At 30.7% G+C, this 18,127-nt stretch overlaps 1 protein-coding gene and 1 long non-coding RNA gene across 2 annotated transcripts; both read right to left on the bottom strand.

Moving 5' to 3' along the window:
- Positions 1–3,644: 3,644 nt before the first annotated feature.
- LOC149878158 (uncharacterized) lies at positions 3,645–15,897 on the bottom strand. The gene is made up of 2 exons (XR_016447692.1): positions 15,776–15,897; positions 3,645–5,624 (listed from the first exon to the last, which is right to left on the bottom strand). It is a non-coding gene; the product is annotated as an uncharacterized LOC149878158 (long non-coding RNA).
- LOC149878159 (uncharacterized) lies at positions 10,098–12,557 on the bottom strand. Its single transcript, XM_090073301.1, has 2 exons — positions 12,497–12,557; positions 10,098–12,324 (listed from the first exon to the last, which is right to left on the bottom strand). The coding sequence occupies exon 2, from the start codon at positions 12,301–12,303 to the stop codon at positions 11,689–11,691; it is 615 nt and encodes a 204-aa protein (XP_089929427.1). The 5' UTR covers positions 12,304–12,324; positions 12,497–12,557; the 3' UTR covers positions 10,098–11,688.
- Positions 15,898–18,127: the final 2,230 nt, after the last annotated feature.

Genomic DNA, 18,127 nt, shown 5'->3' with positions numbered 1-18,127 from the left:
ACTTGTTCATAATCGAGTTACGTTCGTCAATTTGTTCAACATTCAACAGTCAAATAAATATGCAAGAGAAAAAGTGCTTTTTTTATCCTCTAAAAAAAGTTTCCAAAGAACATATTGTGAGACATTGGTGTGAGCTTTTAAACTTATGGGTTAGTTGCAGAGCCGGTTTAAGGATTTTTTTTTGTATATGCGAGATCAAGGTTTGACGCCCCTTATTATAAAAAAAAGTGTAATCATTTAAAACTCTAAAAAGTATTTTTAGGGTTTCATATTTTTTTAAGTTTTTAAATAATAAGATGAGTATTTTTGTATGTGATTGTTTCTTAAAAATTAAATGAACAATCAAATATATTTTAGCAGAGTAGGTTATATAAATAAACCAATAAATTTTCATGCCAGTTGTAATAAAAAAATCAAAATACAATGGTATGCGTATCATTAACTTATTATAAAATGTGTTTTCGGTATACTTTTTATGAACAAATAAATAACCCTAACAGTACATTTTTTAGGTAGATTAATAATACAAAGTGACATAAAATAATAAACATCGTAAAATAACTTTTATAGACAATGTAAATAGCAAATCTAACATTGTATTGAATAATAATTTTAAACAGTTGTAAAGCCTTTAACACACACAACCCATTTAGAAACTTTTAGAAACAAACTTTTCTTGCCATAACTTTAGCAAAGTCTTTTAGAAATGAATCGGTTCAATCGTATTTAGAACCTGGTGTTCAATTGCTTATGTGGCCATTCCACTAAGGCGGTCCTGAGAAAAAGTCAATCGAAGGTAACTTTTGATAATTTTCAATTTAGAAAAACTTCTATCTCCACTGGCCACTGACACGGGGAGGGTAAGCAAAGTTCTCAGTGCTACATACACATTGGGAAAGATGTCAATCAAGCGTTTTTTTGAAAATAAGACAATGTTGTTTTGGGGCAGCTATCGTTTGGCAACATTGGAGCTAAAATTACAATTTCACAAAACAACTCATTCCTATTGATGTCACTCTTGCCATCTGCTGTCAAAATGGATTGCAGGTTTTTGCATTTTTCTTTAATTGCATATGCTTCACATTTGTCTATTTTTTTCAAGTTATAGAGGAATTCGAAATGTTTGCTGTGATTTTTCATCAGTTCAAATCTTTCTGACAATGAATTATTAAATATTATTTTTAACTTTTACTTTTTTAAATCCAAATTAAAACTTAAAAAAAAAAACGAAAAAAAAAAACGTTAGCTACGCCAGCGCGGCGCCTCAGGAAAGCCGGCGCCCTATGCGACCGCATAATTCGCATAGCCCTTGCACCGGCCCTGTTTAGCTGTAATATTTAAAGTAAAGAAAAAAGTAGAAAAACCAATTGTCGTAAAAACCATTTCAAAAATATTTTTCGTTAAGATTTTCAAGAAGAAAAGGCTATTTTAGTTTCAGAACGGTCTTCAAAACCTGGGTTGTTATTTTTTTTAATGATTTACATCTTGAATGATCTCCGAATTGTCAAATATCTTGAAACCATTTCCGCGACATGACTTATTATCATAAGATTAGCGACATGAAAATAAATTGTGATTAAAGAAAGAGTAAATACATATATATATATATATATATATATATATATATATATATATATATATATATATATATATATATATATATATTTCAATTGAAGTTTGTGTTTAAGGGCGCATAAACTTTTCAACAAGTTATTAGAAGGCAATTCATCTAACACATGACGAACTTGTGGGTTAATCCACTTTAAAATTGTAATATTTGGTTTTAATTGCACATTGCGTTCAGACTTTTGTACTTACTCTAATTTGTAACACCCGTGTAACATTCAGGGCCAAACTGGATCAGGTATTTGATATAGATATAGATTCTATCAGGTATTTTATATAAGTTATACATAACTTTATTCTTTATCTCTATAACTTTTTTCTTTATGTTTATGTACATTTTATTACTTCTTATTTGTGTATATATGTATATATGTATGTGTATGTGAAAACATTATAATAACTATTTGACTTATAAATTAACTCTTTTAAAAGTCTGTTTTATAAATGTTATTTATAAATTTTTGTAAAGTTCTTTTTCTATAAAATAAACAATTTGATAACCTTAAGAGTCTTTATATACTCAGATATATATTATTTTTTCCCAATCGTTATGATCAATACCAATTTCATTCATTTCTTACTCTTTATTGTAAAGTTTTAAATCAATATAAGTTACGCCACGTTTGAAATAAACCTTAGTGAGTGACGAACTGGAAATAGCAAATCTGCTTTTTTGACCATCTAAGGTATAAAGAAGCAGCTAATCAATACCCTTTCGTTACGAAAATATATGTTGCAAGTGAATATTGCTTTGATGAGTGAAATTTTTATCACACGAAATACAATGAGGACGTGGAAAAAGCATTTTAAAAGTAATTTTGTTGTATTTATGTTTCTAAATTGAATATATTGAACATCGTTTAATAGTTTTACATTCCTTTCCAATTAGCAACCTCGCGTATACATTAAAACATTCACTCGAAATCTAATCATTGCTAGCAATCACAACCTGTACTTCGTACTAATAATCTTAAGTATATCAGGTTTTATATATAATTGTACTTAAAAAACTTTGTCGTTCAGATTGAATTGCTATTACTTAATAACTTAATTAAGCTAGTGCATGCTGCATTCCCATGTTTCTGGATATAAAAAATATAACAATTTTTACATATGTTATGTTTGTGTCATTTGCATTGCCTTTTTACTTACCGATGTAATTTGCGGAGTATCTAACTCAACGGTTTTCAGGTGAACTGTTTCTGTGAGTAAAAATTCTCTGTTTCTGTCATCTATCCCCAGTATTTTGAAAGAATATTCCGTCCCAAACAAAAGTTGATCAAATTCAAAAGTGTTTTCCTGTTTAGAAACATTTATCCTCCTCCATTCAACTTCTGTTGTAGATTCTTTGAAGTTCACAAGGTAGCATTCCAAAAAGCTATCTGGGTGTTTCCAAGTTAACCTCACAACTCTACCATCCATTACAGTTGCATTGAGACTGCCTAAGGGTTTAACTGGAACGGATTTTACGGCTCCATCAACCATTTCGTTAACAGCACTTTCTTTCATGCAATCTTCTATTTCAAACGTTTTGTCTTTTGAGATGAACCTGTTTTCATCATCATTAAAATTCATTCCAGTTAATTTCCGCTGTTTCAAGATTTTGTTAAACCTTAATTTTGGTTTGCAAAGGAAACCGTTTGTTCGGCGATCGAAAAACAAGGATAAGTTTGCAACGAGTCTTTTAAAGAATATGGAGTGTAAACTGTTTTAGTTCCTATAAAAGATAAAAAAAATATATATATTGTTGCTATAATATAGTAAACGATCGGTTTACTATATTACTCTTTGCTTATCATTTTGTTCTCCGCAGTGAAAATTCAAACTCAAGTATTTTAAAAGTCCAACTTTTAAAAGTTATAAAACTGCTCTTTTTAAATGTTTACTTTATGTAGTGGGTTTTTAGAATGAGGGTTATGTTTGATATAAAAAGATATGTTAGAGTTGTATTAGGAAAGAACTTGTAATTGTTAAAGAAAAAATATATTTTATTTTCCATGAAGTCAAGCGTAATATGGTTTTGTTTTTTTTCATTTTATTTTAATATTCATTAGAATAATTTGCAGATTTTAAAAAGGCAACGCTTATTGCAGGGATTCCAAGTTCACTGCTTATCTTTTTAGAATTTTTTATTGCATTGTGAAGTTATGTGATACATGATAGTTTTAGTTACTAAAGTCTCGTCTAGCGATTATTACACATTAGTGTTCAAGCAAGCTTGCATTCCAGAAACGCAATCCGGTATTTGTTTTCCATTAAGTCAGTCATGCGTTATAAGATTACTTTTTCTTCATTTTGCTTATTAAGTTTGTTAGAATTGTTAGTAGATTTTAAAAAAGAAACGCCTTTTGTAGGGATTCCAAGTTCAGTGCTTCCGTAGCAAGCTTACCTTGCTCTCTTGTTTATCATTTGTTAATGCATCTTGATGTTTTATGATACATGGTAGTTTAGCTACTTAAGTCTCGTCTTTTCAAGCAGTCGTTAGTGTTCGCACTAGCTTGCTTTGCAGAAACGCATTTCGGTATTTAACAAGTCATGCTTCCAGTTTATGTGCTATCCGTTGCAAAATTGGATAATCAGTCTGGAGATTTTGATACTTATATCATCTGTTTGTAACTGTTGTCAAAGGTTGGGCAATCGTTGATATTTTTTTGACTACTGAAAGAGAAAGTTCTTTTCAAAACGTTTCATGAAACAACACTTTAATGGGTGTTCCTCCTTCTGCGAAAAAAGTTTTCCGAAGAAAGTGCCATAAGTTTAGTTCATCAACCTAATTTGAAAAATTTCATCATGTTGTCATATTTTTGTATACAACAAGCTTTGCACCGTTTGAAAGTAAACTGGTTTTGCTATCAGATTTCAACTTTTTTTCATCAAAAATATATTAGCATTGAAGCACAAAAATATCGGCTGTTCGGCGGTCGGTAAGACCCATAACATTTTGGCGGTCGTAAAGTGAACCAAAATGAATTATTCTCTGATGGACTGATTGAAAAAAAATCGCCAAATTAGCCATTTCTCACAATCAGCTATTAGGGCAAACAAACTTGAATTAGTCTCTCTTCCAAATGAGTATAGAGCCTAAACTTCTTTAGTTTCTAAAATGATACGAAAAATAATCTTGTTGTTTTGATATTGAATTATTTTCCGTTTTTGTATTGTTCTGTTTTAAATTCAAGCTCAAGTAACTTAAAGAAGATCAGACTTTTTAAAAGTTTCAGCTGCATACCATCAAATATTTAAAGTTGTTCAAATCTTGATAAAAAATTTAAGTTTAAAGATTTAAATCAAAAGAAAATACATTGTAACATAAAATTCATCACAATGTTATAATAATCCATACCTTGCCTGTCTAGTTTAGAAGTCATTCTATTTGAGAAAACTCTTTATAATTGGTCAATTCAAAACATTATGACTTGGAAAATACTGATGTAAAACCCACGAAGTATTTTACTATTGTTTAAGACATGTGATTTAAGGTATTCATATTTAGACTTTATGATTATTTAAGAGCGTTAATATCTTTCACAAGGTTTTGATGAAACATTTTTAAATAATATCATTTACAACTTTTTAGAGCTTAAAAGTTCTATAAAGAGAGATTGAAGCAAAACATTAACACTTTATGATATCATTCCCTCAAAATTACTAAAATAAAAAGTTCTTGAAGGTTAAATGTGGTTTGCGTTACGGTTTCTCAAGAAATAAAAAAGTCAATGACATTATATCGCAAAGTTCAAAAGCATTAACGATCCCAAAATTAGTTTAAACATATTAAAAAAAAAAAAGTCCATACAGTCTGAAAAATGATGAAATCCAGCATGATAAGTTGAGCATGTTTCCAGTTCAGCATCTTTATCATTAAACTTTTTAATGATGCAACTTCTGACATAAGACTTAAGAATTTAGCAAAGGCATGATTGTAGATTTATCCAACGAATCAAGTTAGTATGAATTTCCATTATGCGTTGTTAAACTTTTCAAAACATCAATAGTTTCTAGAGTACAATTATTTCTCTCTTAAAGAAGACTCGGAATATTTTGAATCAGTTCTAATAGTTTCAAATGTGTGACAACAGACAAAGGAAATTAAATAAAGTTCTAAATCTAACAAAATCCCATTTTTTTGTTCGGACGTTTTTTTCGAAAACTACAATGTTCCGTTTTAAATTCAAGAAAAAATAAATTAAAGAAGATCTGACTTTTTAAAAGTTAGAGCTGCATGCAACCGAATATTTAAAAATAATCAACTCTTGAAAAAAAAGGTAAACATTGAAAGAAAACACATTGCAATACAAAATGCATCACAATTAATAACTTTATATAATTCCTTACATTTCCTGTCTAGTTTAATATATTCAAAGCAATTCTGTTGTAGAATAATCTATATATAATTGGTCAACAAAACATGTGAATTCTAAATATGTGAATTATGAAATTAGAAGTACATTATTTCTCCAGGTTTTGATGAAATACTATCATTTACAATGTTTTATCATTGCTTTAAAAACTATCATTTAAAACGTTTCAGGGCTGAAATGTTCAAAAAAGAGAGATTAGAAAAAATATTATAACTTCATAAAATCACTCCCTAGAAAGAACTAAAAGAAACTATTCTTGAAAGTTGAATATGATTTGCATTACTGTTTCTCAAGAACTTATTAAGTCAATGACATTAATTTGTAAAGTTTAAAAACATTTAAGATCGTAAAACTAGTTAAAACAATTTAAAAAAGAGAAAAAAAAATCTGAACAGCTTGATATATTATAAAATCCAGCATGATAATACGGAGATGTTTCCAATTCAACATCTTTATTATTGAACTGTTTGGTGGTGCAACATCTGACATTAGACATTAGCATTTAGCAAAGACTAAGTTATGGATTTATCCCCGCAAATCAAGATAAGTATGAATGTCCAATTTTGCGTTTCTAGTTTTTCCAAAATATCAATAGTTTCTTGGGTACATTTATTTCGCTTCTAAAGAACACTCAAAAAGTTTTGAATCAGTTGTTGAAGTTTCAAATGTGTGACAACAGAACAAGGAAATTAAAAAAGTTTCTAGGTGAAACAGAGTCTCTTTTTTTTGTTTGGACGTTTTTTTACAAAAAATGCGATCATTCAAACAACTCATGATTTTTTGAATCAGTAAAATATTCCCAGCAAACTTGCCTTTTTTGTAAATTACTTTTTGCTAACAAATAATTACAAGTTTTGTGGACATTTTTTCTTCTCTATCAGTATAAAATTTCAATCTTTTACGTCATTTTTTGAATTCATGGAGTAGCAGTTTTATTTTATTGCGAAATTGACCTAGGTTCTTTGAACCAAATTCTGTCTCATAGACAATTCTTCTAGAATTATCCCGAAACCCATTACTTGGGTGACAATCAAACACGATATCAGCTTTTATGACAAAAATAATGCTTTGCTCATCGAGGTATGAAAATAAGCAATTTGCATATTTGATATCACTTTGTATGGTCAAAAAAGATATTTATTATCATAGCTATGCTTTAATATAAGCGTAGTGAGTTCTCTCATAAAACACTCTTCCGAAGCTTTTAAAACTTCTGTTGGAAAATGGCACTCAGATTATGCTACTTTACCTCAAAAATTGCGGCTGGTTGATTTTACACAGTCTATGGAGTTTGTTCAACAGTACACGAGTTGAAGGTCCAATACCCCTAAATGTTGCATTTGCTAATAAATTTGATTTTACTTTTTTTCACTTTCTTTTCTTTCATTTAAAAACTTTTTTTTTTTTATTCCTGATATATAGAGTTAATAGAAGTTGACTTTCATAAAGAGACTTAAAAGAAGGATTATTGGAGACTCATACGCATAATTCAATTGTTTTGCTTAATAAAATCATTTTGCATCTTTGAATGAGGCGACAAAATTTATTATAAAGATACTTATAAAAATTTATTATAAAGATACTTACCCTAAACATTCATACTTAAAATATTTTTTTCAAACTCGGATTTGTTTCCACTTTAAGCCAGAACTTGTGCAACCAAAAAAAAAAAAAAACTGAGCTATCTTAGAATGCTATAAAGGAACAATATTTCTTTCATATTGGTATTGTGCCACTTATGTTGACTGTTGCACCACAATAGATCTAGTGCAATATAACGCTATCGAGCACACACATCTGCAAGAAGTGCATTTGCGGTACAGAAAGAGACAAAAAAGTAGTGCGTACTGGAGAACAAATGGAAGTTTCAGATTGACTAACCAGATCTAGTTTGAAGATAAAGTTTGATAAAAACGGAATCTTTTTATTGAAATGGCAAAGCAAGAACATATCAATACCAATTATGGCAATACTGCAAGAGGAGCTTTTCGTAATGATGAAATCTTCCCAAACATTATTAGGAAAATGCTTAGAGCAGTTGGCTCTGAATTTCAATCCACAGAATGAGGGCCAACCATGTAGTGTGATAAAAAATGAATTAAGCTTCTATTTTCTCAAAACATAACAAATGCTAAAAGAATTCACTCCAAATTTAACGGCATTTTGCCAGCTTTGAAGCCAATTTTCTATAAGGTTATCCTAAAAGTTAAGCTTTTAGTCAGAGAGTAAATTAAAATTGTAACAGATAATGTCTTTAAGTTAAAAAATGGGCATCGCAAGTAAAGCAGTGACAATATATTGAAAACCCAGTTATAAATGTAATTAATTACAACTAAACGCTTAAAGTATTTAACTAAATTTAAGTATAACCGTAAAATAATAGAATGTCTTTTGATCTAAAAGTTCATATTCACTTCTTTCTTTATCATTTTATGTAACAGTACCAGCAATGTGGACAAGTGACGTTTTAGCTTCTTCAGCAATAGAAAATTCCAGATCTTGCATGTTATCAAGAATTTCACAACAGTCTTCAGATCATTTTTATTGGCATAAAGCACATTTATGACCAAATTCCACATCAAGATTGCTATTGTCTACGTTTAATTTCAAAAGTAAAAATGAGTTTTGATATGCAATTTTTCTATAGTCTGTTGAACCTTGAGGAAGTATACTTTATTCTTTATCTAGGTGATCTGATGTAAATTGACTAATAGGAGCATAAAATCGAGTGGTGTTAAGTAAATGTCTACAAAAACCCATCAAGCCATAAGTAGTTTGATGTATACAAGTAGCAGTATCTTTAAAAAGCTGTTTAATACATTTGCCTTGTGGTCATGTCATTTTACATGCTATATTACAAATCATTTCTTAAACACTTTTCATATGCTTTTAATGGTGTATATATTTTGTCTCCAGTTGGTTTTGGTCCCATGACTTAAATATGTTGCATTGTTACTTCTTTTTTATTGTCCATTTTTAAATGGACAATAAAAAAATCTTAAAATTTCGAAGTATGTTTTCAAATTGTTGTCAACAGTTATCATTCGATTGTTTGTTAAACTAGAAATATTACATTTAACTCCTTCATAAATTATTTCAAAGCTAAGATTTTCATAAACCCATTACAGTTGATATTTTTGGGGATAGTGCCCTTCGCGCTAACCCGAAAAAGCCACCTATATGGGGTTATAGGGGACACATGTAGGTGTCCAGAAATGGGAGTTTTGAAATCCATCTATTACGTCCGAGAAAAAGAAAAAATCAATTTTAAGTTAAAAATTTCCCAATTTTTTTATTGTTTCAATTATTTACTAAACAAGCGATAAAATTGAAATGGGTCATTGGAACTTCATGAAATTTTATGGTGTCGTACCTATATAGTATAAAATTTCGTGCAGATATCTTGCTTGGTTATAAAGTTATAGGCCAAAACGTTTTGCAAAATCACACTTTTTGACAGTGTTGGTACCAAAAGTTTTTAGTTTTGGTAAAAAAGCTTTGTCTGATTGCCCTGAATTTTTGTATGTATACTCTATAGGCAATAGGCAACAACTTTTATAATTAGAGTTTTGGAATTAGACCATTTGCTAAAAAACTGTGGCTACAAAATCATTTCGAGCCCCAAAATTTCCTTATAAAATTGGTAAATCAATTTTCAATGAAAACGACCAACTGAGGGGTCCATTTTGCATTTTTGACTACCCTGAGCACCAATCAATATAAAAAATTATAGAGTCTATTGAAAAATATCAAAAAATTGCAACTTTTAGGTCAGTTTTTAGATTTTCATAAAATAGGCCTTTTTCGTGTACATTTTCTATGCATTAGTATAGGTTGTAAATGGAAAAGCAATAAGTAATCATGGCTCTTTTCGCATGAAAAACTAAAAAATAAAATTAGATTGTAAAATATAATGGAATGCATGTACACATAACACAAATTGGGGATTTTGCCCATAAGTTAATTTTAAGACTTCCTCTTCAAATACCTTGGGGCTTTAGTAAAGGTTCAAAGCTGACAAAAACTTTTTGATGCAATAAAACTTGAATTTTAATCAGGTAAAACGCCTGAAATAGTTGAAATGAAGAGTTGAAGAAAACTCAAATATTAGAGGTGAAAGCTTTTAACTCAAAAATTTTATTTTCTTCTTTTAGTTCTAAAATAAGCTGCACAATTTTAGAATTACAAAATGTGGCATTTTTGGCATAGTAAGACTATTAAAGGTGCTTGCTGCTGTAGTCCACAAGGCAGTTTTGAAGTCTAAGAGCGTATTCTGGATGAGATGGGAGTCGTTTGTATTGTTGCTAATGATGAGAAAAGTCTTGACGAGCTGCTTCAACTACCTGTTTGCTGTAAATTCCAAGTGGTGACATGTGGCGGTTCACAAAGTCTTCGATGTGGTGAAATACCATATGAATCTTGGGTGTAGCACTAGCATTCGGGATGGCAAGGTATGAGTCATGAAATTGTTGGATTTTGTCCAAAAAGTCATCCTCAAGGTCTGATCCAAAGCAGCTTTTCACTACAGCATCAAACTTCCTGAGCGCTTCGATGAATCCAAAAACTTGGAAAGCCGACTCAGCTTCTACCAACTGTTGAAGCCTATCCAAATTCCGAAGAAGTGTGCGACAATTGTTTCCTTCAAATATGCCTCCATGATAGGGGCTCAGTTTCATGTTAAGAGAAGTTGGCCATTTTTCGGCATTGGGCCATATCTTTTTTCATCATCTGAAAAATGTGGTTAACAACTCTAAGCAAAAGATGCAATTCCGGTGGAAGCAAAATGTCCATAATGAGAGTATCATCGGCTCCACTGAGGATAGGTGGATGGACAATATTGCCGGTGTATTTTGCCTAGGCAAGAATGCTCCCTGCTCAAGAAGCTTTTATAGCTCTCTCTAAGTGACCCAAGTGTTCTCAAGGCTCTAGCCTTCTCTAGATTTGTGAAATCAAAGCTACACCAAGAGCAAGGATGAGAGCTTGAGTGAGCTTGAAGCCCACAGAGAATGTTGGCCAGTTTCAAGTCACAAGCAACAATGGCCTTCACTCTATCGAGTTGAATGAGCGACCAAGTTTGGCGGACATTCTCATAAGTCTCGGGAAGCTCTTCTGCAACTGCCACGAGCATCTGGCGCTTTACACCCGTATCTTTTGCAAGCCTGTCAGTCAAGAGACGCTTTTGAGGTGGGGACTCTTTTGTGGCTCTGTCGATGACTCCCAAACAAAACTTCAGATATCCCTTGTCATCATCAATTCCGATTTTTATAGTTCGCTCAATTGAAACATTTCGAGATGTGCTGATTGTGCCGATAGGGTCAGTGATGTTTTTACAGTGGGCAACAGTGTGATCTGAACCAGTCTTACCTTTTGCATCAGAAGCCTTTACATTTTAGTGGGTAAAAAAATCCCTTAGTTTTCGACCAGTAGCCAGAAAATGTTTGTTGAAATTCGGCTTAACAAGCTTTGTGCCTGAAGTCTAGTTTACTACTCTAGCCAATTTCATCATTCCCACATTAGATAAACCTGTGTTGAGCTGAACATTGACCATGTCTTGTGTCTTCAAAGCAGGAGAGATGGTTTTTGGTATAGTTCCACTTGGCCCTGTAATTACAAATTGGCTAATGAAACATTTTTCCAATTACTAAATTATTAAGGAGAAAAATGCTTCTTAAATAAAAACATTTGTCGTGTCAATGTAACATTACTTGAGGTATTCATTATTAAATGAAACATCTGGAGTCACAGGAAGAGGTGGTCCTCCAGATGGTTTTGATAGCCTTACAGTGCCTTTTGGTGAAGCTGTTTTGCTTGCAATCACCTTTGCAGCAATATGTTCTGCAACTTTCTCATATTGAGCAGCTAGTTCTTTGAGGTTTTCACGAAATGTGGATTGGTTGCAATTGTGTGGAAAGCCTTTTCCGATGGGACTCAGACAATCTTTGCAGCGCACAGTGGTCCCTTTCTCATCAGCACAAGAAACATACAGCGGATGTTTCTCATTCAGCTTTAGACGCCCAATCCTGCAGATAAGACAGTCACAGTTTTCGCCAATTGTTTCCAATCTGACACGGATAGACTTGAAGTCATACAGTGATGGTAGAACAACTTCTTTGCCTTCATCTCGCTTCTTCATGATTGTCCGGCATGTATCACATATTCCTTGAGGCACTCTTGCATTACCCAAGTCAAAGTTGATGTCATAGATTTTTAACAAACGCTTCGCTTGGAATGAAGTTATTTGCCTGGTGCACTTTTTAAGGCAAGTTAGACTGACAATTTTTCTGTTCTCCTCGTGACCACTTGTATGATTTGGCATTGTGAGAAATTGCTTAGTCTCCTGTAAATGCAACAGTATTCAAATAGTTTTATGAGTCTTGAAATTTAAACTCTTAGTTGTGCAAATGGAAAAAAGTTAAAAAAAAAAACAGGCAAAAGTTTGTAGACTTATAAGCCAAAATGAAATTGATGTTATTGACAATATATGCAATTGAAACGAATTGAAACTTTACCTGTATGCAGAAATATGGACGGTCACAAAAGTGAGGGTGAACCTTTTATTTGGAGATTAGTCTAAAATTTAGGCAATGCTTTGTCACAAAATTTAAAATAACTTAATTCAATTTCAGACCTTTAAAATATATTTATTAGGATTAAAATAGTTTTGATATAAAATCAAACTATTTTCATATCTATTCTCCCTTTAGTTCATATACCCACTTGTCATCTTACAGTATTTTATATAGTATAGTTTGCATATGAGTATAGTGCACACTCAACTTTTTTAACAATAAATATGGAATACATCTATTAAATAAATATTATTTTTAAAGTGTGCACCTTTTTCTTTGATATCATTTTTTTGTAATAAAAGTGCGAACTATACTCAATAAAATACAATACTTTTTACCACTTCCTACTTTTTCCGCTGAAAAACATTTCCATCTTAAACATTATTGACCAAAAACTTTCCTCAGAAGTTGAAAATGTAAAAAAAGAATCTTACCTTGATAATTGTAGTTTTGTTGAAGAAAGAAATTAATTCCAAATGCAATAAAATGCAAGTTTTGAAAACAATAACAAGTGATTTTTTTATGGATTAACCTGTAAAATCCGCTTAAACAAAAAATAGGGAATGCCGTACATTTCTTTTTTCGGTAAAAGTTGTCAAAAACTACCCGTCAGATTTCAACCAAAGTTTACACGAATGTTCCTTAGTCTATTGCTCACATTGAGTTCAATGTTTTACTCGATAACTCAATTTTTACGGCCTCTGTAATGCTTTTTCTGAATGCAATTCATACGAACATAATGAAAAAGCGAATTACTTAAAAAATATACCATTTTAAAATCTACTTATTTTGCTAAACCCCCCAAGTTTTGTTATGTGTACATGCATTTCAAAATATTTTACATAGATAACTGCTCAGGGTAGCAAATACTTCAAAAATTTTCCCCAGAGTTGGTCATTTCACTCAAAAATTGAATAATCTATATTATGAGGAGATTTTGTGGCTTTAAATGATTTTGTGGCCACAGTTTTTCAGCAATGGTCCTAATTCCAAAACAATGTTAATAAAACTTGTTGCTTATAACCTGTAGAGTATGCACATAGAAATTCAGGGCAATCAGACAAAGCTTTTTTACCAAAACTAAAAACTTTTGGTACCAACACTGTCAAAAAGTGTGATTTTGCAAAACGTTTTGGCCTATAACTTTATAACCAAGCAAGATATCTGCATGGAATTTTATAAATTGATAGTCATACTATATAGGTACAACACCATAAAATTTCATGAAGTTCCAATGACCCATTTCAATTTTATGGCTTGTTTAGTAAATAATTGAAACAATAAAAAAATTGGGAAATTTTCAACTTAAAATTGATTTTTTTTCTCTCGGACGTAATAGATGGATTTCAAAACTCCCATTTCTGGACACCTACATGTGTCCACTATCACCCCATATAGGTGGCTTTTTTTGGGTTAGCGCGAAGGGCACTATCCCCAAAAATATCAACTGTGCCATCATTGAATTCATTTCTAATGCCAATTAAAGATCTTATGGTAAATCTTTGTGTTGGACCGGCAATTTTATCATGATAGTGCTTAAACCCCAACTTCTAGTGAAACAGCAATTTACAATTCAATATTCAAAGAGGCAAGTTCAAAGAGTAGAAGAAATTAATGTGAATTTTCAGGGAGAGCCATGGCCCCAGCAGTTTAATGACAACCGCATAGAAAAGGGTGAATATTGGGTAGTAGATCTTAATGTAGAAACCAAAGTTCAAACAGGCGCACAGTGTTTAAAGGAGCTGAATTTGTCGTTTTAATATTCTCCACTGTACTTGATAAATACAAGTTGAATGCAGATAAACATTTTTGGAGAATACTGTAACTAAGCCATAACTTTTCAATGCCTTTGTTACTTTCTAGACATGAAAACTGTTTTTTGATTGACGATGAGCTTGGTGATAACTAGGTACTATCGGTATCTTGACTTTTAAAAATGATCAGGACTAATAACATAAAAAAAAAATCCTGAATAAACTTCACGAGGCCAAGAATCTCATTCAATATTCCCCAAAAATCATCCCGAAAAACTTTTCGCGTCTAAACTTTACAAAATGATGACAACTCCCATTTATATATAGACTTTTAAAAAGGTTGACATTTTGAAGGCTTAGGCTATAAAAACGTTCAAAACTTTATATGACTTTTGTTCTTGTTAATCAAAAGTTGGAAGCGTTCTTTAATTCCCTCATTTTCTTGTTCATGCAAACATTCTTTTCTATGTCTTTAGTTCTAGAACTAGTCCTTTTTTTCATAAAACATTGGCCACTAGATGATATTCTTTTAAAAAATTATAGAGACAGGAATAGAACGAAGTATATTCGACAACCTGCTTAGGTTAGGTCAGAGAAAAGGTTAATAATACCAATTTAAGGTGTTGAATTGTTGTGTCTTTTTCATGTTCCTAATCCACATATCACACTCTTTGTGTAACTTTTTTTTTAAGAAGTGCGTTTTCAATACAAGCATGCCTGCATCTTCCTCACTAAGTTAAAACCATTAACGTCACAATGTTAAGTTACATAATACATCTTCACGAAAGTATTAGAAAAATAAATCAAATACAATCAAAAGTGCAATCAAAAAATATGAGCTAATACTTAAACTTTAAAGTTTAGTTAAAATTAAATCTTACATATTACCCATTTGAAAATAACGCTTTAAGAACTAATCATTGATGAAACAATGACGAACACTATATCAGTAAGATTACGAACATTTTTTGTGTTAAAGTCATTTTTGAAGATTAAAATTATTTTGTTTCTGATTTAAACAAATCATGTCTTCAAAATTAAATTGAAAAGGTTCTAACATAAGTTCTACAAAAGTATGGATTTTGTGCAGTTAATGCTTTTCAAATGATTTTCGAAAACAAAAAGGAAGACAAGAAAAAAGGATGTTTTGATCAACCAAAAACTTTCTCTCATGCGACTGTATTTAATTAAAAAATAAAACAAAAAAATCTGATCAACTTTTGCATTAACTTTTAAAAAGTAAATAAACATCAATGTGTTACTTCTGTTAGGTTATTTAAGGTTAAAATATTATTTTAAAAATAACGAATTTAAACACAAAAATTCTTTTGCCCAACAAATATCGCATCCAAACGGAAAAAAAAACAATCGAATTAAGAGAACTTTTTGGTCAACAGAATCTTCATAAAATAAGCAAGTTGCAAAATAGTTTAAATTAATAATGATAAAAGGAAATGTTACTTACATTTAAAAACTCCTAAAGTTGATGAAAGCGTTAATACGCCAACCATCCAATCATATTGAAATTATCAAAAATTGCATTTTATGAAAGGTGTATATTAGTTTTATTAGTTTCATACCAAGACTATTTAAAATGAAAATCCTTTAACTAAGTTGCATTTGAGGTTAGAGCAGAATGCATTCATTTTAAACAATACAAAGATAATAACTGTTTTAAATGAGTAAAATAAATTCGTTTAAACTAATCTTCGTTATTGTTCATAGTTAATTACATCCCTTTAGTTTATGAAACTTTTTTCATATGACATAGATGTTTAGATCGTGAAACTTAAGTAATGTACTCACAGTTGGTTTTTTTTTTTTCTTTACTTTTATTGTTATTATTTTAAAACAACACTTAGTTAAAATCTCATAGCCGGTAAAGGGTGTTATGGTTTCTGCCAATTTTGTTCTTAGATATTTTGATATGCATAAAAGCGAGTCAAGAACTAGACTTATAAGAAGTAGAGTTAGTTGGAAAAGATTGTTTACAAAAAAAAAAATTTTTTTAAGTTCCACCATTGATCCATTTAATATTTATGCACTCAACATAATGTGTTTAAAAGATGATTAACGAAGTGAGCTTAATAACGTGACAATCACATAAAACTACACGTGAATTTATTTATTAGACCTTCACATTACAGCAAATGAAAAATAAGTTCATATTTATCTCACCATGAAGTTATAAACTAAACTTGATTTTGAGCAATCTATCTGCATCTTGGCGAGTTAGCCATTAAATCTGTAGTTTAAGTTGGATTGTACGTTTTATATATTGTTTCATGAATGGTTCCTTCATGGAATCTGAAGCCAACTGCATATTTGAATTTTCAAGGTAGCTGACGACAACTCCCCCGCAATAAACAGTTTTCAATTCAAAAAAAGAAAACTTTTAATAAATAATCTTTACTTTTAAAAACCTTCGTTCTCCTTTTTTTGGCTCTGTTTTTCAACGATCTCTAATTCTTCCCAGTGGGCACCCTATGTCAAACCGACGTCGGGTTTACGTTGGGTTTTCATCGGCGATGTCAAGCGACTTATTACGTTGTTATAACCGACTTATTACGTTGTTATACCAACGTTGTCCTAACATCGTGCCATGTCTTTTGCCATAAATACGACGTATCTCAACATAATTTTATTATTTAACAAAATTAACATAACTTTATTATATTTTCATGTACTGGAAGTTTGAATACCGGAAAATAACTTTATCTACCATTAAAAAACAGATTTTATACCCCAAACATCTTACTGGAAAAAAGTAGTAACCGTAGGCCGCAGGTTTCCCTAATTCCGAACAGTCCCTAGTTACAAACAGCTTTAGTTCACTTATTGTTGCATCTTTTATTTTTGTCAGATTTTTAAAAGGAAAACTGATAAGTAATTTGAAAGACAAGGGTAATGAGAATATGAAAAAATATTTTCAAAATATATATATTGATTGGATTAAATTTTTTAATTGCAAGTAAAACACTTTTTAAAACCCTGAAAAACCAACAATATAAATTCAACTTAAAAAAAAAAAAGACGAAGATGAAGAATTTGATGGTGATTATTTATCTGAAAAAAAAAAAGTCAAAAATTAGCAATACTTTGTAAGATATCTTAAAAACAGTACTTTTCTGCATAATTAAAACGTTTCCAAATTTCCGAACAGTTTTTGGAATGCACTTTTTTTTTGCAAAAGTTAGCATTTTTACGTGCAAGTAGTTAACAACAATATTTAACAATATTATTTTAACGACATTAACTAAACGACAAAACATTTTTTGGGATTTGATATGGGATTTGATATGGGACTTTGAATTAGGAACACGTGTTCCTAAATCAAAACAAAAGCTTTACTTTTTAAATTTAAAAATTAACAACCCAGTAAACATCGAACAGTTGGTAAGTAATTTAAAAACTCAATTTATTTTTTGTTTAAATGTAAGTTATTTTTAAGTTTTTTTTAAGCTCTTATACGTATGCTTTGCAAATCCAGAATTACATTAACTGGTTAGCAGTTTTAAAAATATGTGCATATGATAACCGAGAGCAATTAGCTTATCGGTTCAAGACAAACTTCTATATGCTCTTTAAAAATCATATAGCTGAATACTAATAAATCATGGTTTACATTGGCAATTAATGTCTTTAGTTAACAATAAAATACAGCATTAATAAGTTCAAGCCACCAAGGGAGAACATAATATCTTACAAATTCACAACTAATGACAACACTGGTAATTGTCATAAAGTACTAACATATTATATTCTTTCTTAGTGTTGTAAACATATTTTTGTAAATATAAAAATACGGTTGACTTTA

The sequence above is a fragment of the Hydra viridissima genome, unplaced genomic scaffold (genome assembly GCF_058129835.1).
Source record: "Hydra viridissima isolate aposymbiotic clone 2 unplaced genomic scaffold, HvirCarnegie_v1 scaffold_15, whole genome shotgun sequence".
Lineage (NCBI taxonomy): Eukaryota > Metazoa > Cnidaria > Hydrozoa > Anthoathecata > Hydridae > Hydra > Hydra viridissima.
Note: the sequence above shows the minus strand (reverse complement) of the source record. Positions and strands in the feature narration are given on the sequence as shown.

What these genes read in the sequence shown, in the direction of transcription:
- LOC149878159 (XM_090073301.1), bottom strand. Translation starts at nt 12,303, where the DNA reads ATGCCAAATCATACAAGTGGTCACGAGGAGAACAGAAAAATTGTCAGT.